The sequence below is a fragment of the Anolis sagrei genome, chromosome 11, assembly GCF_037176765.1.
Source record: "Anolis sagrei isolate rAnoSag1 chromosome 11, rAnoSag1.mat, whole genome shotgun sequence".
In the NCBI taxonomy this organism is placed as follows: domain Eukaryota; kingdom Metazoa; phylum Chordata; class Lepidosauria; order Squamata; family Dactyloidae; genus Anolis; species Anolis sagrei.
This window is the reverse complement of record NC_090031.1, coordinates 29,985,161-30,009,040: the sequence shown is the minus strand read 5'-3', so window position 1 is coordinate 30,009,040 and position 23,880 is coordinate 29,985,161. Positions and strand designations below refer to the sequence as shown.

The 23,880-nt window shown below is 38.4% G+C and overlaps 3 protein-coding genes across 13 annotated transcripts in view; 1 reads left to right on the top strand and 2 right to left on the bottom strand.

Moving 5' to 3' along the window:
* Positions 1-1,943, bottom strand: part of GTF2IRD1 (GTF2I repeat domain containing 1) — a 73,575-nt gene extending 71,632 nt beyond the window's left edge. For both annotated transcript variants that reach the window (XM_060756810.2, XM_060756812.2), the window contains exon 1: positions 1,816-1,943. The gene's annotated coding sequence lies outside the window, so the exon portion shown is untranslated. The remainder of the gene's footprint in view (positions 1-1,815) is intronic.
* Positions 1,944-7,827: 5,884 nt separating this feature from the next.
* On the top strand, positions 7,828-17,181 carry CYB5D2 (cytochrome b5 domain containing 2). The gene is made up of 4 exons (XM_060756813.2): positions 7,828-8,111; positions 11,121-11,257; positions 13,083-13,275; positions 15,036-17,181. Exons 1-4 carry the CDS (start codon positions 7,858-7,860, stop codon positions 15,202-15,204), a joined length of 753 nt encoding a protein of 250 aa, XP_060612796.2. The 5' UTR covers positions 7,828-7,857; the 3' UTR covers positions 15,205-17,181.
* A 1,598-nt stretch (positions 17,182-18,779) lies between these two features.
* LOC132763387 (general transcription factor II-I) overlaps positions 18,780-23,880 on the bottom strand; it is a 73,274-nt gene continuing 68,173 nt past the window's right edge. For all 10 annotated transcript variants that reach the window (XM_067472131.1, XM_067472136.1, XM_067472134.1 and 7 more), the window contains 2 exons: positions 22,767-22,842; positions 18,780-19,421 (listed from right to left, as the gene is read on the bottom strand). In XM_067472131.1, coding sequence (XP_067328232.1) covers positions 22,784-22,842 — 59 coding nt within the window. In that variant the 3' untranslated portion in view covers positions 18,780-19,421; positions 22,767-22,783. The remainder of the gene's footprint in view (positions 19,422-22,766; positions 22,843-23,880) is intronic.

Sequence of the window (23,880 nt, the reverse complement as noted above, 5' to 3'; positions counted from 1 at the left end):
GGGTTATAAATAATATAATATAAAGTATATATATATATATATATATATATATATATATATATATATATAGCAAAACAGTATAAAATAAAATCATATAAAATAAAAACTATACAAAGTGCTACATGAAACATAAAGTAAAATAAAATAATATAAAAATAATATAATACAGACTCCTTGCGATATGGCATGAAGAGAAGGCTGATGCGGGAGATATAGGCCCCTTCCACACTGCCCTATAACGTCCAGATTATTATCTGCTTTGAACTGGATTATATGGCAGTGTAGACTCATATAATCCAGTTCAAAGCAGATCCTGTGAGTTGTAGAAGGGGCCTAAGAAAGAGGCCTTGGAAAGAAGCAAAGACTCAAAACATGGAAGGAAATAAATAGAGCCCCCTTCCTTCCTAAAAAGGAGAGGAAAGCCCTCCCTCCCCAACTCTCCATTGCAGTACTTTCCAGCAAAGCAAAAATATAATATAATATGATATAATAATAATATAATAGCATAAAATAATATATAAAACACTATAAAGTAAAATTAATGTAAAATAATAGAATATAAAATAATGTAAAGTAAAATAATATATATCATAATATAATATAAAATAAAATAGTATATACAATAATATAATATACAACAATATAAAGAAATATATATAAAATAATGTAAAATATAATGTATGAAATACAATAAAGTAAAATAACAAAAAATATAAAATACTATAAAGTAAAATAATCTATAAAATAATACAAAAATAATATAAAATAATATATATAATATAATATATATTACTATAAAATAATATATATAAACTAATATATATATATATATATAATATAAAGTAAAATAATTTATACAATAATATAATGTAAACTAATACAAAGTAATATAATATAATATATAAAATATTATAAAATATATAAAATAATATATATAAAAACAAAAAATAATATAAAGTAAAATAATCTATAAAATAATACATTGTAAAATAATATAAAGTAAAATATATAAAATAATATAAAGTAAAATAATTTACACAATGATATAATGTAAACTAATAGAAAGTACTATAATATACAAAATAATATAAAATAAAATAGATAAAATAATATATATATAAACAAAAATAACATAAAGTAAAATAATATATACAATAATACATTGTAAAATAATATAAAGTAAAATATATAAAATAATATAAAGTAAAATAATATATACAATAATATAATGTAAACTAATGTAAAGTAATACAATATATAAAATAATATAAAATAATATATAATATATATACAAGTAATATAATATAATATATAAAATTATATATAAACAAACAATAATATAAAGTAAAATAATATATACAATAATACACTGTAAAATAATATAAAGTAAAAAATATAAAATAATATAAAGTAAAATAATTCACACAATAATATAATGTAAACTAATGTAAAGTAATATAATATATAAAATAATATACAATATATATACAATGATATAATGCAAACTAATATAAATTAATATAGTATATAAAATAAAATAGATAAAATAATATATATAGATAGAAACAAAAAATAATAGAAAGTGAAATAATATATACAATAATACTCTGTAAAATAATATAAAGCAAAATATATAAAATAATAGTAAAATAATCTACAAAATAATACAAAAAATAATGCAAAGTAACATAATACCAACTAAGACCATTCACAAATTAATAGAAAGTCAGATAATATATACAAATAATGCAGTGTGCATAAAAGGAAGGCAAGGTGAGCAGGGAAAGTTTTTTTCTCTCTCTGTTTCTGTCTTACCTTGAGATGGGGAGGGGGGGGCAGGCTGTTCTCCGCGGGGTCCGCCTCCTATGGGGCCCCCCCGCCAGAGGAGCAGCAGCAGCAGCAGCCGGAGCCGCAGCCTGAGCCTTCCTCCTCCTCCTCCTCCTCCTCCTTTGTTCACTGCTAATCCCAGTAAGATTGGCGGCGATTCGCCCCGGCGGTAATCCCAGCCCGGCTCAAGCGCCGCCTCCATTGGCTGCCGCGCCTGCTGCTGCTGCTGCTGCTCCTGCGGCAAGAGCCTTCCTTGTGCCTGATGGGAGGGCAGGCAGGCCAGGGAGGAGGGGGGCCCCGAGGACATCTAGCCCGACCCCAGGCAGCCTGCCAGGCAGGGAAAGCACCCCAGTGGGAGAAGATGATGGTGATGATCAGAATTATCATCACTGCAAGCCCTGGGACCAGCCACCACCATCATAATAATAATGATGATTATGACTATCTATCCATCCATCCCTACACCCATCAATCTATCCACCTATCTATCCTTCTATCCATCCATCCATCCTTCTATCCATCCATCTATCTAGCCACCTATCCATCCATCCATCCATCCCTAAACCCATCCATCGATCTATTCATCCACCTACCCATCCATCCATCCTTCTATCCATCCATCCATCCATCCACCTATCTATCCTTCTATCCATCCATCCATCCACCTATCCATCCCTACACCCATCCATCTATCCATCCATCCATCCATCCACCTATCTATCTTTCTATCCATCCATCCATCCACCTATCCATCCCTAAACCCATCCATCTATCTATTCCTCCACTTATCCATCCCTACGCCCATCCATCTATCCACCTATCCATCCATCCAGATATATATCGACCTATCTATCTATCCATCCATCCTTCTATCCATCCATCCATCCACCTATCCATCCCTAAACCCATCTATCTATCTATCTATCTATCTATCTATCTATCTATCTATCTATTCATCCACCTATCCATCCCTACGCCCATCCATCTATCCACCTATCCATCCATCCAGATATCTATTGACCTATCTATCTATCCATCCATCTATCCTATCCATCCATCCTTCTATCCATCCATCCATCCATCCATCTATTCACCTATCTATCCTATCCATCCATCCATCCACCTATCCATTCATCCATCCCTAAACCCATCCATCAATCTATTCATCCACCTATCCATCCCTACACCCATCCACCTATCCATCCATCCAGCTATCTATCGACCTATCTATTCATCCACCTATCCATCCATCCATCCATCCATCTATCCACCTATCCATCCATCCATCCATCCCTAAACCCATCCATCCAACCATCTATTCATCCACCTATCCATCCCTACACCGATCCATCTATCCACCTATCCATCATTCCAGCTATCTATTGACCTATCTATCCATCCACCTATCCTATCCATCTATCCATCTATCTATCCACCTATCCATCCATCCATTCTTCTATCCATCCACCTATCTATCCACCTATCCTTCCATCCATCCATCAATCCAATCCACCTATCCATCCTTCTATCCATCCACTTATCTATTTATCCATCTATCCATCCCTACGCCCATCCATCTATCCACCTATCCATCCATCCAGATATCTATTGACCTATCTATCTATCCATCCATCTATCCTATCCATCCATCCTTCTATCCATCCATCCATCCATCCATCCATCTATTCACCTATCTATCCTATCCATCCATCCATCCACCTATCCATTCATCCATCCCTAAACCCATCCATCAATCTATTCATCCACCTATCCATCCCTACACCCATCCACCTATCCATCCATCCAGCTATCTATCGACCTATCTATTCATCCACCTATCCATCCATCCATCCATCCATCTATCCACCTATCCATCCATCCATCCATCCCTAAACCCATCCATCCAACCATCTATTCATCCACCTATCCATCCCTACACCGATCCATCTATCCACCTATCCATCATTCCAGCTATCTATTGACCTATCTATCCATCCACCTATCCTATCCATCTATCCATCTATCTATCCACCTATCCATCCATCCATTCTTCTATCCATCCACCTATCTATCCACCTATCCTTCCATCCATCCATCAATCCAATCCACCTATCCATCCTTCTATCCATCCACTTATCTATTTATCCATCTATCCATCCCTACGCCCATCCATCTATCCACCTATCCATCCATCCAGATATCTATTGACCTATCTATCTATCCATCCATCTATCCTATCCATCCATCCTTCTATCCATCCATCCATCCATCCATCCATCCATCTATTCACCTATCTATCCTATCCATCCATCCATCCACCTATCCATTCATCCATCCCTAAACCCATCCATCAATCTATTCATCCACCTATCCATCCCTACACCCATCCACCTATCCATCCATCCATCTATCCACCTATCCATCCATCCATCCATCCATCCCTAAACCCATCCATCCAACCATCTATTCATCCACCTATCCATCCCTACACCGATCCATCTATCCACCTATCCATCATTCCAGCTATCTATTGACCTATCTATCCATCCACCTATCCTATCCATCTATCCATCTATCTATCCACCTATCCATCCATCCATTCTTCTATCCATCCACCTATCTATCCACCTATCCTTCCATCCATCCATCAATCCAATCCATCTATCCATCCTTCTATCCATCCACTTATCTATTTATCCATCCATCCAGTTGTCTTCGGGCTGATATGGGCGGGATAGAAATAATGTAAATAAATAAATAATCCATCCATCAATCTAATCCATCTATCCACCTATCCATCCATCCACTTAACTATTCATCCATCCATCTATCCATCCAGCTATCCACCTATCCATCCATCTATCCACCTATCCATCCATCTATCCATCCACTTATCTATTCATCCATCCATCTATCCACCTATCCGTCCACCCACCCATCCATTCAGCCATCCATCCATCGTTCCATCTATCTATCTATCTATCTATCTATCTATACACATACGTAAAAATCTGTACGTGTGCATGTGGCTGGGGTGTCTACTGATCAGGAGACTCCAAAGGCCCTCAGTATGTTGCTGATCAATTCTGCTCTGTTTGCCTTGCACCATAGGAAAGAGTTGGAAAGGGTTAAGGGAGAGGCAGTGGGAGGGGTCATGCACATTCCACACCAATGGAAAGAGAGAAAGGAACACTGGGATGTCTGTCTGTGGTGGAGGAAACACATCAAATCTTGGATGACATTGCAGGTTATAGTGAGTGCCATGAACATATCCAAGAGACCTGCCAATCTATACACACAATAAAAGTAAAAATATGTGTGTGTGTGTGTGTGTGTGGAGGGGGGGCTGGGGTGTCCACCTACACAGACAAGCTCCCACCTCCGCAAACAGCTGTAGCTCCCACTCCTCAGGAGGCACCCATGGCCCTCTCTCCAATGACATTGTAGGTTATGGTGAGCACAGTAAACATGTCCAAGACCCTGCCCATATCCTCCACAAACACAATTCTGCCCACGACTCAAGTGAAGGCTTTAATTCGGGGACAATTCCATCCTAGATTGTATGTTTCCTCCACTACAGACATCCCAGTGTTTCTCTCAATTGGTGTGGGATTTGCATGACCCCACTCACTGCTTCTCCCTTAATCCTTTCCTATTCTTTTCCATGGCACACAGCAAACAAAGAGGAATTGATCAATAACTGAATATACTAGAGAGGTTTGGGGGATTGACTCAACATGATGGATGTTATAGTTCACCCCGCATCAAGTCAGAGTGCTGTGACCCCACACCAACAATGGGTCTGGACCACGTTTGGCACAAAGAACCCCCACGACCGATGAAAAATATTTTGGGGAGAACTGACATTGAGTTATAGGAGTATTCGTTCACCTACATTCAGAGAGAACTGTGAACCCAAAGAAAGATGGATCTGGACCAAACTCGGCACACATACCTGAATATGCCCAATTATGAATACTGGTGGGTTTTGGAGGGAATTGCTCCGTGACATTTGGATGTTGTAGTTACTGGGATTTAAAGTTCATCTACACTCAAAGAGCACTCCACCAAAGATGCCCCATAAGCAACAATAAATACTGTCTACCTACCTGTCTATCTTTCTATCTCTCTATTTATATGTCTGTTCACCTTTCTATCTATCCATCTATCTTTCTCTCTTTCTATTCATCATTCTATGTATCTCGCTATCTATATACCTTTCTATCTATCCATCCATCTATTTGTCTTTCTCTTTCTTTCTATATATTTAACCTTTTATCTATATATCTATGTATCTTTCTATCTGTCTACCTATCTCTACCTTTTTATCTAGTTATCCACCTATCTTTCTATTTATCTTTCTATATATCTATGTATCTATCTCTCTTTCTGTCTGTCTATCTCTCTACCTTTCTATCTATCCATCTATCTCTCTTTCTATGTATCTCTTATCTATCTATGTATCTTTTGATCTCTCTGTATATCTCTATCTATCTATGTATCTCTCTTTCGGTCTCTTTCTATGTATCTCTATGTATGTATCTTTTGATCTCTCTATATATCACTATCTATCTTTCTGTCTATCTCTCTACCTTTCTATCTATACATCTTTCTATCTCTCTCTCTATTGATCTATCTGTCTACCTTTCTATCCATCTATCTGTCTTTCTATTTTTCTTTCTTTGTATTCATCTTTCTATGTAGCTCTCAATCGATCTCTCTGTTTGTCTTTCTGTCTCCCTCTATCTCTTTCTATGTATCCCTATCTATCTATCTATCTATCTCAATTTTTATCTATATATCTATGTATCTTTCTATCTGTCTATCTACCTACCTACCTTTTTATCTACTTTCTATTTATCTTTCTTTATGTCTGTCTGTCTATCTATTTATCTATGTATCTCTCTTTCTATGTATCTCTATCTATCTATCTATCTATCTATGTATCTCTATCTTTTTAATTATATTTCTATCTACCTACCTATCTATCTCTCTTTCTATGTATATCTATCTATCTATCTATGTCTCTATCTATCTATCTATCTATGCATCTCTCTTTCTATGTATCTCTATCTATCTATTTTTCTATCTATCTATCTATCTATCTCTCTTTCTATATATCTCTATCTATCTATGTATCTCTATCTATCTATCTATCTATCTGTACCTCTATCTTTTTAATTATATTTCTATCTACCTACCTACCTATCTCTCTTGGATCAAATCTTGGATGACATCTATCTATCTATGTCTCTTTCTATTTATTTTTCTATCTATCTATCTATCTCTATCTATCTATCTATCTATCTGTACCTCTATCTTTTTAATTATATTTCTATCTATCTACTTATCTCTCTATGTATCTCTATCTATCTATATATCTATCTATGTCTCTTTCTATTTATTTTTCTATCTATCTATCTATGTATCTCTCTTTCTATGTATCTCTATCTATCTGTTTTTCTATCTCTCTCTCTCTCTCTCTTTCTATTTATTTTTCTATCTATGTATCTCTACCTTTTTATTTTTCTTTCTATCTCTCTATCTATGTCTATTCCCTCTTTCTCTCTATTGATCTATCTATCTATCCATCTATCTATCTGTCTTTTTACCTCTTTCTATGTATCTCTATCTTTCTATTTATATTTCTTTCTGTCTATCTATTTCTCTTTCTACCTATCTATCTCTCTGTCTACCTTCCTATCTTTCTGTCTCTCTTTCTGTCTACCTTTGTACCTGTCTTTCTCTCTACCTCCCTCTCTTTCTATCTACCTTTCTATCTACCTTTCTATCTACCTTTCTATCTACCTTTCTATCTATCTATCTATCTATCTATGAATCTATCCTTCCTTCCTTCCTTCCTTCCTTCCTTCCTTCCTGTCAGAATTACATCCAATCCCAAGCGTTGAGAATATGGCGCCGCTTCGACTCCAGCCAATAGGGTTTCCCCTGACGAGGCCCCGCCCACTCGGATCCAACACATGCGCAGAACCCGGCGCTGCTTCCGGGGGGTCTGGCGGTGACGTCATCATGCCGGGCCAAGCGCTGCTGCTTCCTACTGCCGCGGCGGCGCTGAGCGTGGCGTGCGGGTGGCTGTTTTGGAGCCGCGGGTTCGAGGCCCGCTCGGGGTCGGTGGTGGTCTTCAGCTCCGAGGAGCTGGGCCGGTTCTCCGGAGTGGAAGGCAGTGCCGGGCTGTACCTGGCAGTCCTGGGAGAAGTCTTCGACGTGCGGAGTGGGCACAAGCATTACGGGCCCGGAGGGGCCTACAGTTTCTTTGCAGGCAGGTGCAAGGCTGGGTTGCCATCTGTCAGGAGGGATTGGGTGGGGGCACTCTGCATTGCAAAGCGGGGTGGGCTGGATGGCCTCTGGGGGGTGTCCATAATAATAATAATAATAATAATAATATAGTAATGCTATCTTCCTGTATTGCAAAGGGAACTGGGCTGGGTGGTCCTCTGTCGGGAGGGATCGGGTGGTGACTTCCTCTATGGGACTGGATGGCCCTTGGAGGGGTCTCTCCCAACTCTGGGACTCTATGATTATAAGATAGTGGTATTATTATAATACTATATATTATATTATTTTACTAATATTATATATTATTATTAATTATATATTACTATGTATTACATAATATAATATTATGTATACATATTATATATTATATTATTTGTTGTTGTTCATTCGTTCAGTCATCTCCGACTCTTCGTGACCTCATGGACCAGCCCACGCCAGAGCTCCCTGTCGGCCGTTACCACCCCCAGCTCCCTCAAGGTCAGTCCAGTCACTTCAAGGATGCCATCCATCCATCTTGCCCTTGGTCGGCCCCTCTTCCTTTTGCCTTCCACTTTCCCCAGCATCATTGTCTTCTCTAGGTTTTCCTGTCTCCTCATGATGTGGCCAAAGGACTTCAACTTTGTCTCTAGTATCTTTCCCTCCAGTGAGCAGTCGGGCTTTATTTCCTGGAGGATGGACTGGTTGGATTATTATATATTATTAATGATAGTGATGTTATTATAATACTATATATTATATTATTTTATTAATAGTATATATTATTAGAGTATTAATTATATATTATTATTAATTATATATTACTATATATTACATAATATAATATTATGTATATATATATATATATATATATATTATATTATTATATATTATTATTAGATTATTATATATTATTAATTATTATTAGTTGCTAAACTTGTTGACCGAAAGGTCGCAGGTTTAAATCCAGGGAGTAGAATGAGCTTCTGTTGTTAGCCCCAGCTTCTGCCAACCCAGCAGTTCGAAAACATGCTAATGTGAGATCAATAGGTACTGATCCGGCGAGAAGGTAATATATATTATAACGTATTATTCGATTATTATATATTATTAATTCTTAATATTAGTTGCTAAATTTGTTGACCAAAAGGTCGCAGGTTTGAATCCAGGGAATGAGCTTCCACTGTTAGCCCCAGCTTCCCCCAACCCAGCAGTTCGAAAACATGCAAATGTGAGTAGATCAATAGGTACTGATCCGGCGGGAAGGTTTTTGTTGTTCATTCGTTCAGTCGTCTCCGACTCTTCGTGACCTCATGGACCAGCCCACGCCAGAGCTCCCTGTCGGCCGTTACCACCCCCAGCTCCCTCAAGGTCAGTCCAGTCACTTCAAGGATGCCATCCATCCATCTTGCCCTTGGTCGGCCCCTCTTCCTTTTGCCTTCCACTTTCCCCAGCATAATTGTCTTCTCTAGGCTTTCCTGTCTCCTCATGATGTGGCCAAAGTACTTCAACTTTGTCTCTAGTATCTTTCCCTCCAAATGAGCAGTCGGGCTTTCTTTCCTGGAGGATGGACTGGTTGAATCTTCTCGCAGTCCAAGGCACTCTCAGCACTTTCCTCCAACACCACAGCTCAAAAGCATCGATCTTCCTTCGCTCAGCCTTCCCTGAGGTCCAGCTCTCACATCCGTAGGTGACTACAGGGAAGACCATGGCTTTGACTATGCGGATCTTTGTTGCCAGTCTGATGTCTCTACTCTTTACGATTTTATCGAGATTGGACATTGCTCTCCTCCCAAGAAGGAAGCGTCTTCTGATTTCCTGGCCACAGTCTGCATCTGCAGTAATCTTTGCACCTAGAAATACAAAGTCTGTCACGGCCTCCACGGTTTCTCCCTCTATTTCCCAGTTGTCAATCATTCTTGTTGCCATAATCTTGGTTTTTTTGACGTTTAGCTGCAACCCGGCTTTTGCGCTTTCTTCTTTCGCCTTGATTAGAAGGCTCCTCAGCTCCTCCTCGCTTTCGGCCATCAGAGTGGTGTCATCTGCATATCTGAGGTTGTTAATGTTTCTTCCAGCAATTTTCACCCCAGCTTTGCATTCATCCAGCCCCGCACATCGCATGATGTGTTCTGCATACAAGTTAAAAAGGTTGGGTGAGAGGATGCAGCCTTGCCGTACGCCTTTCCCAATCTTGAACCAGTCTGTTGTTCCGTGGTCAGTTCTGACTGTTGCTACTTGGTCCTTGTACAGATTCCTCAGGAGAGAGGGAAGGGGGCTTGGGAAGGTTATATATATCATTATATATTATAATGTATTATTGTTATTAGATTATTATATATTATTAATTCTTAATATTAGTTGCTAAACCTGTTGACCGAAAGGTCACAGATTTGAATCCAGGGAGCAGGGTGAGCTTCCGCTACTAGCCCCAGCTTCCGCCAATCTATCAGTTCGAAAACATGCAGATGTGAGTAGATCAATAGGTACCGATCTGGCGGGAAAGTAACGGCACTCCATGCAGTCATGCCGGCCACATGACCTTGGAGGTGCCTACGGACAACGCTGGCTCTTTGGCATAGAAATGGAGATGAGCAAAACACCCGAGCTGGACACAACTGGACTTAATGTCCGGAGAAAACCTTTACCCATCATTAGATAATCCATTATATATATTACTATATATTATTATCACTATTACTATATAGTGGAAATAATGATTTCAACCTGAACATTAGGACAAATTTCCTGACTGTGAGCCAGAGCTGTTCAGCAGTGGAACTCTCTGCCCCGTAGTGTAGTGGAGGCTCCTTCTTTGGAGGCTTTTAAGCAGAAGATGGCCATCTTTCGTGGGTGCTTTGAAGGTGATTTTCCTGTTGGCAGAATGGGGTTGGGCCGAATGGCCCACGTGGTCTCTTCCAGCTCTAGGATCCTATGATAGACCTATTGTAGTGTAATCATGATCTCCATGATGCCGAACGAGACGCCTTCTTCTTCTTCCGCTCTCCTTCTCCGTTAGGGAGAGATGCCTCCAGAGCGTTTGCCACGGGCGACTTCAGCCCCTCCGGCCTGACGGATGACCTGTCCGGACTCTCGCCCTCCGAGGTCATGGCCATCCAGGAGTGGCTGGACTTCTACAAGAAGAACTACACGCCCGTCGGTAAGGCCATCATCATCATCATCACCATAGGAATAGTAATAATAATATTAATAATAAATTCTAATACTAATAATGGATGCACAGACACTTTGAGTTACCTCGTGGAGAGAGAAAGCAGGGTAAAAATAAATACACAATAATAATAATAATAATTATTATTAATAATAATAATCATGCATTCTAATACTAATAATACATAACCGCTTTGAGTTTCCTTGTAGAGAGAAACATAAACATATAAACAACATAATAATAATATATTATCATACTAATAATTGATTCATAGCCACTTTGATTCTCTTTGTGGAGAGAAAAAGTGGGATAAACATACACATAATAATTAATATTTTAATATATAGTAATATATAATAATACATTCTAATGCTAATATTAGGTAATTGCTGCTTTGAGTCTCCTTCTGGACAGAAAAAGTGGGTTGTAAATAAACATATATTAATAGTAATAATTTGATGGTGCCTGAGACTCAATACATGTAGTAATGTAATAATAATAATAATAATAATAATAATAATAATATACAATACATTTAGTTATTATTATTTTATTATTATTATTTGATGGTACCTGAGACTCAATCCATGTAGTAATATAATAATAACTTGATGGCGCCTGAGACTTGTCATTACTTATATAAATAATGATAATAATAATAACAATAACAACAACAACATGGGGCTTGAGACTTGAGTAGACATATAATAATAATAATAATAATAACAACAACAATAATAATTTGATGGTGCCCGAGACTTAAGTCAAGATGTATAATAAGAATAAGGCAATCAAGACTTGAGTCATTACGTGTAATAATAATAAAATAATAATAATAAGGCACTTGAGACTTGAGTCATTAAATGTAATAACAATAATATGGCACCTGACTTGAGTCTTTACATTTAAAATAATAATATTATTAATAATAATAAGGCACCTGAGACTTGAGTCAACACATATAATGGTGCCTGAGACACAAGATGTATAATAATAATAATAATAATAACTCAATGGTGCCTGAGACTCGAGTTAATAATAATAATAATAATAATAATAATAATAATATGGTGCCTGAGACTCTAGTCAATATGTATAATCATCATCATCATCGAACTGCAAAGTCTCTGGCACAAGCCAGTCAAGGTGGTCCCAGTGGTGATCGGCACACTGGGTGCAGTGCCAAAAGACCTCGGCCTGCACTTAAACACAATCGGCGCTGACAAAATTACCATCTGCCAGCTGCAAAAGGCCACACATTATTCTGCACGCATTATTCGCCAATACATCACACAGTCCTAAGCACTTGGGAAGTGTCCGCCCTGTGATCCAAGAAACATCCAGCAGAGTGATCTTCTCTGTTGTGGACTCATCTTGTTGTGTTTCAAATAATAATAATAATAATTTAGTGGTGCCTCAGACTTGATTCAATATGTATAATAATAATAAATTGATGGCGTCTGAGAATATGTATAATAATAATAATAATAATAATAATAATAATAATAATAATAATTTGATCATACCTGAGACTCAGTAATAATAATAATATGGCACCTGACACTCGAGTCAACATGTTTAATTATTATTATTATTATTATTATTTGATGGTGCACGAGTCAAGACAAGTAGTGGATTGAGAGGGAAGGGACCGTCAAGGGCCATCCAATCCAACCCACCCAATGGAGGGCCAGGCTCCCTCTCCACCTAGGCCGGCAGGCTGTGAAAGGAGACCAGAGATTGGTCTTCTTTCTTTCTTTCTTTCTTTCTTTCTTTCTTTCTTTCTTTCTTTCTTTCTTTCCCATTCCTGCAGGCAAAGTGTCCGGGCACTTCTACGATGCCAGTGGGTCTCCTACGGAAGCGCTGCGCCATGCAGAAGCCCTGGTAGTGGAAGGAAGGCGCCTACGGGCCGAGCAGGAGGAGCAGAAGCGACGCTTCCCGCCTTGCAATGCCGAGTGGAGCGCCGGAGGAGGAGGAGGGAGCCGCGTCTGGTGCTCCAAACACAGGTTCGGCTCAAAGAACCAGTCCCACTCTAATGCCAATCGTCATGCTTATTGTCATTTCTCCATTGCAGTCGCTGCCTGCTTGGAACCCCTTATAAGAATACTGGATGACTCAATTCTAATGCACACCCTCATGTTGGGCCAGGTCATTTAGCCCCCAAAAGGTGAGGTGAGGATTTGATTTGAGTCAATACAGTATTATTATTATTATTATTATTATTATTATTATTATTATTATGGATATGAACCCTTTTACAAAAAACCATAATGCAAATCTAATGCGCAACCACATGTTGGCTACGAAAAGGTGAGTATGACATTCGAGTCAATACAGTATTATTATTATTATTATTATTATTATTATTATTATGGATACAGACTTCTTGCAAAAAAATAAATCATGACTCAAATCTAGTGCGCACTCACATGTTGGCCATGAAAAGGTGAGTATGAGATCCGAGTCAATACAGTATTATTATGCATACAGACCCTTGCAAAAAAAAATTTTTTTTGATGCAAATCTAATGCGCACCCACATATTGACCATGAAAAGGTGAGCATGAGATTCTAGTCAATATATTATTATTATTATTATTATTATTATTATTATTATTATTATGGATAGACTCCTTGCAAAAAAATAATAACACAAATCTAATGCACACCCTTATGTCAGTCATGAAAAAGTGAGCATGAGATTTGAGTCAATACATTATTATTATTATTATTATTATTATTATTATTATTCTGGATACAGACTACTTGCAAAAAAAATGGCCAAATCTAATGCGCACCCACATATTGGCACGAAAAGGCGAACATGAGATTCAAGTCAATATAGTATCATTGTTGTTATTATTGTTGTTATGGATGTAGACCCCTTGCAAAAAATCATGACTCATATCTAATGCGCACATGTTGGCTGCGAAAAGGTGAGCATGAGATTTAAGTCAATACAGTATTATTATTATTATTATTATTATTATTATTATTATTATTGATAAAGACTGCAAAAAATCATGACTCAAATCTAATGTGCACCTACATGTTGGCTGCGAAAAGGTGAGCATGAGATTCAAGTCAATACAGTATTATTATTATTATTGTGGATAAAGACTGCAAAAAATCATGACTCGTATCTAATGCGCACTCACATGTTGGCTGCGAAAGGTGGGCATAAGATTCAAGTCAATACAGTATTATTATTATTATTATTATTATTATGGATAAAGACTGCAAAAAATCATGACTCAAATCTAATGTGCACCTACATGTTGGCTGCGAAAAGGTGAGCATGAGATTTGAGTCAATACTGTATTATCATCATCATCATCATAATTATAGACCCTCTGCAAAAAAAATGATGCAAATCTAATGCACACCCACATATTGACCATGAAAAGGTGAGCATGAGATATGAGTCAATACATTATTGTTATTATTATTATTATTATTATTATTATTATTATTATGGATACAGACCCCATGCAAAAAACATGACGCACATCTAATGCGCACCCACACATTGGCCAAGAAAAGGTGAGCATGAGATTTGAATCAATACAGTATTATTATTATAGATACAGTCTCTTTGCACAAAAAAAAACATGACGCAAATCTAATGCGCACCCTCATGTTGCCCACATAAAGGTGAGCATGAGATTCGAGTCAATACTTCCCATAGATTTCCAACCCTGACTTAATCCCGAAGAATGTGGGACCAACCGACCCTCTGACCAACCTTGTGTCCATTTGCTCTGCAGTGGTGGAGTCCCTCGTGGCTGGAGTGGCGTTCCCCGGAAGCTGCAGGAGGCAGGGTCGGTGGGCTCACGCTGTGTGTGCGTGAAGGAAGAGGATGCTGCAGAGGCCCCCGGCCTGCAGGAGTACGAGGGGTGCCCCCCGCTCGCCCAGTCTTGCACCGTGAAGGGATGACGGGGCAGTCAAGGGCCAGTGAATGCCACCCAGACTCAGTATTATTATGTCCTGGATAGATTTGGGGGAGGATGGACCATGGGCCATGGGATTTGCGACCCCCCACAAATGATGTACCTGGAATAAACTTGAAACGCACATCCCCCATGTCCCACTTTATATCCTGGTGAGGTTTGGAAGAGGATGGACCACGGATAATGGGATTTGCAGTACTTTGACTCACTTCTAGAGACCACTGCAACCTTCACAAATGACACAGCTGGACCAAACTTGGCACACAGCCCCCCCTTCCAATAGCACACTTTGCATCCTGGTCATGTTTGGAGGAGGATGTACCATGGATGATGTGATTTGCAGTACCTTCACCGACATCCAGAGACTACTACAAATCTCAGTAGGGGGACTGGGACACAGACAACAAAGAGAACCTGTTCCAACACTCATCCATCTGCTATCTATTCATACACTTATCCATTCATCCTCTCTCTCTCCAATCTATCCATCAGTTCATCTATCCTTTCACTTGCTATATATCCATCTGCTATCTATCTATTGATCTATCTTACCTATCTAACCACTCATGCATCCAACCACACACCCCTCTCTCTAACCTATCCTTCCATTCATATATCCATCAGCTATCCATCCATCCTAAGATAGATATAGGATAGATCATCCATCCGTCCAGTATCATCCGTCTATCTATTACTCATCTATCGATCTATCTATCTATCTATCTATTTATCTATCCATCCATCCTCTACCTACCTACCTACCTACCTACCTATCTATCTATCTCACCTATCCATCCATCCATCCATCCATTTACTATCTATCTATCTATCTATCTATCTATCTATCTATCTATCTATCTATCTATCTATCTATCTGTCCATTCATCCACTATCATCTAACTAACTAACCAACTGTCAGGTGGAACTTTGCTTGTAACTGTACTGTATGCTTTGAGAAATAAAGCCTTTCCAATCTGTCTGTGAGGTAACTTCTTATCTAGAAAACTACAGATCAGCACAGTCTGTCTGTTTACCTACCTACCTATCTCCCAGGGGGAGGCCAGCACAGCAGCACCTTCAGGCTATGGGGTGTGTGAGTGAGAACGCACAACAAACAGAATCTATCCCAACACTCATCTATATACTCATCCATCCATCCTCTCTCCCATATATCCAATTCACCTGTCCTTTCACTATCTATGTATCCATTTGCTATCTATTGATCTGTCTTACCTATTTATCCACTCATCCACCCAACCACACCCACTCTCTCTATCCTTCCATTCATCTATCCATCCATCCATCCATCTATCCATCCATCCATCTATCCATCCTAACATATAGGATAGATTATCTATCTATCTATCTATCTATCTATCTATCTATCTATCCCTTCAGTATTATCTGTCTGTTTCTCATCCATCCACTATCTAACCATCTATCTCACCTATCCATCTATCTGTCTGTCTGTCTGTCCATCTAGCTAACCAACGATTAGATGTTTTTTGATACGGCCAATGCGGTAATCAATAAAACGTATTACTATCATCTGTCTATTTCTCATCCATCCATCCACTATCTACCTAATCTCTCTATCTCACCTATCCATCCATTCATCCACTCTCATCTATCTCTCTAACCAAGAAATGTTTTTGATATGCCAATGGGCTAATCAATAAAACATACTACTAATCCATCTAACCACACCCTCTCTAATATATGCTTCCATTCCTCTATCAATCAGCTATCTATTCATCTATCCATTCTGATATAGGTATAGGATAGATTATCTATCCATCCATCCACTATCATCTATCTTCAATCTCACCTATCCATCTATTTATCTATCCGTCCATTCATCATCTATCTAACTACCTAACGTAACTAACTAGCCAACTGTCAGGTGGAACTTTGCTCGTAACTGTACTGTATCCTTTGAGAAATAAAGCCTTTCCAAACTGTCTGTGAGGTAATTTCTTCTCTAGAAAACTACAGATCAGCACTGTCTGTCTGTCTATCTCCCAGGGGGAGGCCAGCACAGCAGCACCTTCAGGCTATGGGGGGTGGGAGTGGGGACGGACAACAAAGAGAAACTATCCCAACACTCATCCATACACTCATCCATCCATCCTCTCTCCAATATATCCAATTCCTCTGTCCTTTCACTATCTACGTATCCATCTGCTATCTATCTATTGATCTGTCTAACCTATCTATTTATCCACTCATCCATCCAACCACATTCACTCTCTCTAATCTATCCTTCCATTCATCTATCCATCTATCTATTCATCCATCCTAACATATAGGATAGATTATCTGTCTATCTATCTATCTATCCCTCCAGTATCATGTTTCACATCCATCCACTATCTATCTAATGGTGTATGTTATTGTTATTGATATTGCTTATTGTGTATTTTTTGTTTTTGAGTTTTATTCTATTTTATTTTAACTGATTATTTGTTATTGCCTTTTGTTTATTGATGTTTTGTGGGCTTGGCCTCATGTAAGCCTCACCGAGTCCCTTGGGAAGATGGTAGCGGGGTACAAATAAAGTTTTTTTATTATTATTATTATCTATCTCACCTATCCATCTATCTATCTGTCTGTCTGTTTGTCTAGCTAACCAACTATTAGATATTTTTGATACGGCCAATGGGGTAATCAATAAAACGTACTACTATCATACTACTATCATTTTTCATCTATTCATTCATTCATCCACTATCTATCTCTCTAATCTCACCTATCCATCTATCTATCCAACCATCCATTTATCCACTCTCATCTATCTCTCTAACCGTCAAATGTTTTTGATATGCCAATGGGCTAATCAATAAAGCATACTACTACTCATCCATCTAACCCAGTGGTTCTCAACCTGGGGTCCCCAGATGTTTTTGGCCTTCAACTCCCAGAAATCCTAACAGCTGGTAAACAGGCTGGGATTTCTGGGAATTGTAGGCCAAAAACACCTGGGGGGCCCAGGTTGAGAACCACTGATCCAACCACACCCCCTCTCTCTAATCTATCCTTCCATTCATCTATCAATCAGCTATGCATCCATCCATCCACTATCATCTGTCTATCTATTTCTCATCTATCCATCCATTTATCCATCCACTATCTCTCTAATCTATCTATCAATCTTACCTATCAATCCATTTATCCTCTATCTATCTATCTATCTATCTATCTATCTATCTATCTATCTAATCTATCTATCTATCTATCTATCTAATCTATCTATCTATCTATCTATCTATCTATCTATCTTATCTATCTATGTAACTACGTATCTATCCATCCATCCATCCAATGTATGTAACTACGTATCTATCTATCTATCTATCTATCTATCTATCTATCTATCTATCTATCTAACCAACTGTCAGGTGGAACTTTGCTTGTAACTCTACTGTATGCTTTGAGAAATAAAGCCTTTCCAGACTGCCTGTGAAGTAATGTTTTCTCTAAAAAACTGCAAATCGGGACATCTGCTCCCATCCCGAAAAACATCGGAACAGAATACGAGCGCAATGAAGGTGTGTGACCAGGGCCAGGAAAACCAGTTTTTATTTATTTATTGATTTATTTATTAAAAACATATGTGTTGAGAGATATATATCATAGGAAAAAAAATTATTTCAAATATACAGATAACTATTATCCAATTAGCGAATTAAAGGAGAAATGGAAATCTTTAGCGGACAAATGTCAACTCCCGCCCAAAACCCCACTCAACTTGGGTTCCTCCCAGGGAAAAATAAAATAAAAATAAAACTTGGACTACGGCAGATGTTTCTTCTTCTTCTTCTTCAGCAAAGGCCAAGATGCATCTAAGGGGCTATTATTTAGAATGTCAGGTTATTTTATTTTTTTGCAAGTCCTTGTAGATTCGAATGAACAAAAAACCAAAACGCCTAGCAATCGTTATGTCCAGTATTTCTTCCTCCAATTAGGGCTTTGAAATGGTCAGTGTCATAGTGAAGACATCTCATTGCTTCATGTCAACTCCTAGGACTTTTTTTTTTTACTGAAAAGAGCAACACTTCTATCTAAAAAGTAGAAAAAAGGGGGTTGGGAAAGGGACAAAAGAATGGATGGATGGATGGGCAAGAAGGTTCGTCTCTTATACAAGTTATCATTACACAGCCCTGGGCCGCCCGGCAAACTCTTCACAATCCTGGATGCTTTGGACTAGAGGGTGAGGAGGAAAAACAAAACGGCAGAGGTTGAAGTCAAAGTCAACTGAAGCTGGTCATCCTACGATAAAATAATTACTACTATAGAGTGGGCGACATGTCTTCCAACCTGGCCCCTTTGTTACCTCGACTGAGCTAAATCACAATATATACTCACGCATAAATCGAATTTGTGAGCAGGTTTTGAGGCCGAAGTGATATATTTTGAATTACTTATAGAAGGGGAAAGCAGCGGTACTACTTCAAGAAGCAAACCCGCTCTAACCGCTACTTCAAGCAGCAAACCCAATAAAATTATTACTACTATACAGGCGGGCAACACGTCTTCCAACCTGGCCCCTTTGTTACCTCGAGTGAGCTATATACTCGCGTATAAATCGAATTTCTGAGCAGGTTTTGAGGCCGAAATGATATATTTTGAATAAGTCGTGGAAGGGGAAAGCAGTGGTTCTACTTCATGAAGCAATCCCGAGTGGTTACCTGTGAATTCGCAAGTCCCCGCCCATCTTCCCCACTGTTGTCATGCCTCAGTCCTTCAAGCTGCTACTTGCGGCGGAGGAAAGGAACTGAGGCAGTAGCTCCTCCCACTGGCTATATACTCTATGGGGAGAGTGGACGTGGCTACCGCCTAAAGGTGTCTAATAAGTTTTCTAGAAGATTCCGAACTGTCTGCGCAGGCGCAGGAAATACCATATGTGCAATTCACAGTTGACCACGATGGGAAAATATATATATAGTAGTACAGTGTTCCTTCACTCATTGTGGGTGTTACGTTCCAGGACCACCCACAAAAAGTGAAAATCCGTGAAAATTCACGGATTTTCACTTTTCGTTGGTGGTCCTGGAACGTAGTGTCCCTACTTCACGGATTTTCACTTTTCGCGGGTGGTCCTGGAATGTAACACCCGCAATGAGTGAGGAAACACTGTACTACTATACAGCTGGGTGACATGTCTTCCAACCTTGCCCCTTTGTTACCTTGACTGAGCTAAATTGCACTATATATACTCGCGTATAAATCGAATTTGTGAGCAGGTTTTGAGGCCGAAGTGATATATTTTGAATTAGTTGTAGAAGGGGAAAGCAGCAGTGCTACTTCAAGAACCAAACCCGTTCTAACAAACCCACTCTAATCACTACTTCAAGAAGCAAACCCGATAAAAGAATTACTACTATACAGGCGGGTGACACGTTTTCTCTACTTCGTGGAATTTCACTTTTTGAAGGTGGTCCTGGAACATAACAGCCACCATAAGTGAGGGAACACTGTACTGTTATTCAGCTGGGTGACATGTCTTCTAACCTGGCCCCTTTGTTATCTCGACTGAACTAAATCACAGTATATATACTTGCAAATAAATTGAATTTGTAAGCAGGTTTTGGGGCAAAACCGATATATTTTTAATAAATTGTGGAAGGGGAAAGCGGCGGTGCTACTTCACGAAGCAAACGCGCTCTAACCTGCTACTTCAAGAAGCAAATCTGATAAAAGAATTACAGTGTTCCCTCGCTACCAGGCAGTTTGCTTTGTGCGGACTAGCTGTTTTGCAGGTTTTTGCCTCCTAGCAACGATGGAGTATGGAAGGTGGTTTCACCCTTCCCCTCGGGAGAGAGGCAGCCAATCATAAAAGAGAGAGAGAAGAGGTGCAAAGCAGTATGTAAATAAATCTCTACTTCGTGGATTTTCACTTTTCACGGATGGTCCTGGAACGTAGCACCCGCGATAAGTGAGGGAACACTCTACTACTATTCAGCTGGGTGACATGTCTTCCAACCTGGTCCCTTTGTTACCTCGACTGAACTAAATCACAGTATACATACTCGTGTATAAATCGATTTGTGAGCAGGTTTTGAGGGCGAAACGATATCTTTCGAATAAGTTGTGGAAGGGGAAAGCAGCGGCATTACTTCACAAAGCAAACCCGCTCTAACTCGCTACTTCAAGAAGCAAACCCGATAAAAGAATTACAGTGTTCCCTCGCTACTACGCAGTTCGCTTTTTGCGGACTTGCTGTTTTGCAGGTTTTTGCCTCCTGGCAACGATGGACGCAGCCAATCATTAAAAAGAGAGAGAGAGGAGATACAAAGCCGTATGTAAATTACGGCCTTATAGCTTACACCTTCCTTATAGCTAGCAAAAAAAAAGGTGTATGGTGTCTTTAAATCTCTCCTCGCTTCTGCTTCACCTCAGAACGCAATATATATATATATATATATACAGCGTTCCTACTTCGCGGATTTTCACTTTTCGTGGGTGGTCCTGGAACCTAACACTCTCGATAACTGAGGGAACACTGTACTACTATACAGCTGGGTGACATGTTTTCCAACCTGGTCCCTTTGTAATCACAGTATACATACTCATGTATAAATCGAATTTATGAGCAAGTTTTGAGGCCGAAATGATATATTTTGAATAAGTTGTGGAAGGGGAAAGCAGCAATGCTACTTCAGGAAGCAAACCTGCTCTAACCCGCTACTTCAAGAAGCAAACCCGATAAAATAATTACTACTATGCAGGCGGGTGACATGCCTTCCAACCTGGTCCCTTTGTTACCTCGACCGAGCTAAATCGCAGTATATATATTCACATATAAATTGAATTTGAGAATAAGTTTTGAGGCTGAAATATATTTTGAATAAGTTATGGAAGGGGAAAGCTACAATGCTACTTCAGGAAGCAAACTTGCTCTAACCTGCTACTTCAAGAAGCAAACCCGATAAAATAATTACTACTATACAGGCGGGCAACACGTATTCCAACCTGGCCCCTTTGTTACCTCGACTGAGCTAAATTGCAGTATATATACTCACGTATCAATTGAATTTGTGAGTAAGTTTTGAGGCTGAAACAATATATTTTGAATAAGTTGTGGAAGGGAAAAGCAGTGGCGCTACTTCAAGAAGCCCAACTCAATAAAATAATTACTACTATACAGGCGGGCAACACATCTTCCAACCTGGCTTCAGAAGGGAATAGTAGAGGGAAACAAAGGCTACTTTAAAGAAGTCCAAGGACGGGTTATGCTCTTGACTTTCCCAGGAAAGAGGATGGTTCCTTTATTGATCGACCCATGGATAATGGACCCAGGTATTTATTTCTATTTTTTTTTAAAAAAGGTCTAGACTTATACATGAATATATGAAGTGAAGCAGACCCAGGGACTGAATGAGCATGACTACTCGGAGACTGCCAGGTTACGCAATCTACATAATGACGAGCCGATAAAAATGTAAGTTGACTGCAAGCTCTGCGTCAGCGGTGAAATTGAAGGTCCGTCTCCTATCTAAAAAATAAAGCACCCAAATTCCACCCTCTTCTTTACGGTGATCCTTTTACCCAAATCCCGGCAAGGTCTACCACGGGGACTCCGGCTCCTGTTTTATTTGAGTGGTGTCTTCAGTCTGTACCGAATCTGTGGGGCAAACAAAAGGAAAGGTGGAAAAAAAACACGAGGAGACCTGCCCAAAGACTATATAAAGATTTATAGATAAAAATTCATAATGAAATTGAAACTACCGTATATACTCAAGTGTAAACCGACCCGAATATAAACTGAAGCACCTAAAAAACTGGGAAAACGTACTGACTTGAGGATAAGCCATGGGTAGGAAATGCTGCAGCTACTGGTCAATTTCAAAATAAAAATAGATATTTTCACTACCTTGCCATAGATGCAGGCAAAACGTCAGGAGAGAATACTTCTAGAACATGGCCATATAGCCCGAAAAAACCTACAACAACCCAGTGATTCCGGCCATGAAAGCCTTCGACAATACATTAAAAATAGATACCAATACAATTACATTAATTGAGGGATCAGTAGGTTAAATGTTTTTGAATGTTTATATCAAACTGTAATTTAAGATAAGACTCTCCAACTCTGATTAAACCATTATTCTAACCTTCTTCAATGTAAATGTGCTTAAATTAAAATTCAATGTAAATGTGCTGAAATTAAAAATAGTGTATAACAATAATAGAGTAAAATAATAAATGTAACAATAGTAATAAATGGTAATAAGTGGAAATAAAAATAAATGTAATAACAATAATAAATGGAGTAAAATAATAAATGTAACAATAGTAATAAATGGAATTAAAATAAATGTAATAATAATACAGTAAAATAATAAATGTAATAATAGTAATAAATTGAATTAAAATAAATGTAATAACAATAATAAATAGAGTAAAATAATAAATGTACTGTATATACTTGAGTATAAGCCTAGTTTTTCAGCCCCTTTTTTAGGCTGAAAAAAATCCCCTCGGCTTATACTCGAGTCAGGTTATTTATTATTTTACTCTGCTATTATTATTATTATTATTATTATTATTATTATTATTACATTTATTATTTTACTCTATTATTATTACATTTACATTATTTTACTCTATTATTACTTTTATTATTCTACTCTATTATTATATTTACATTATTTTACTGTAT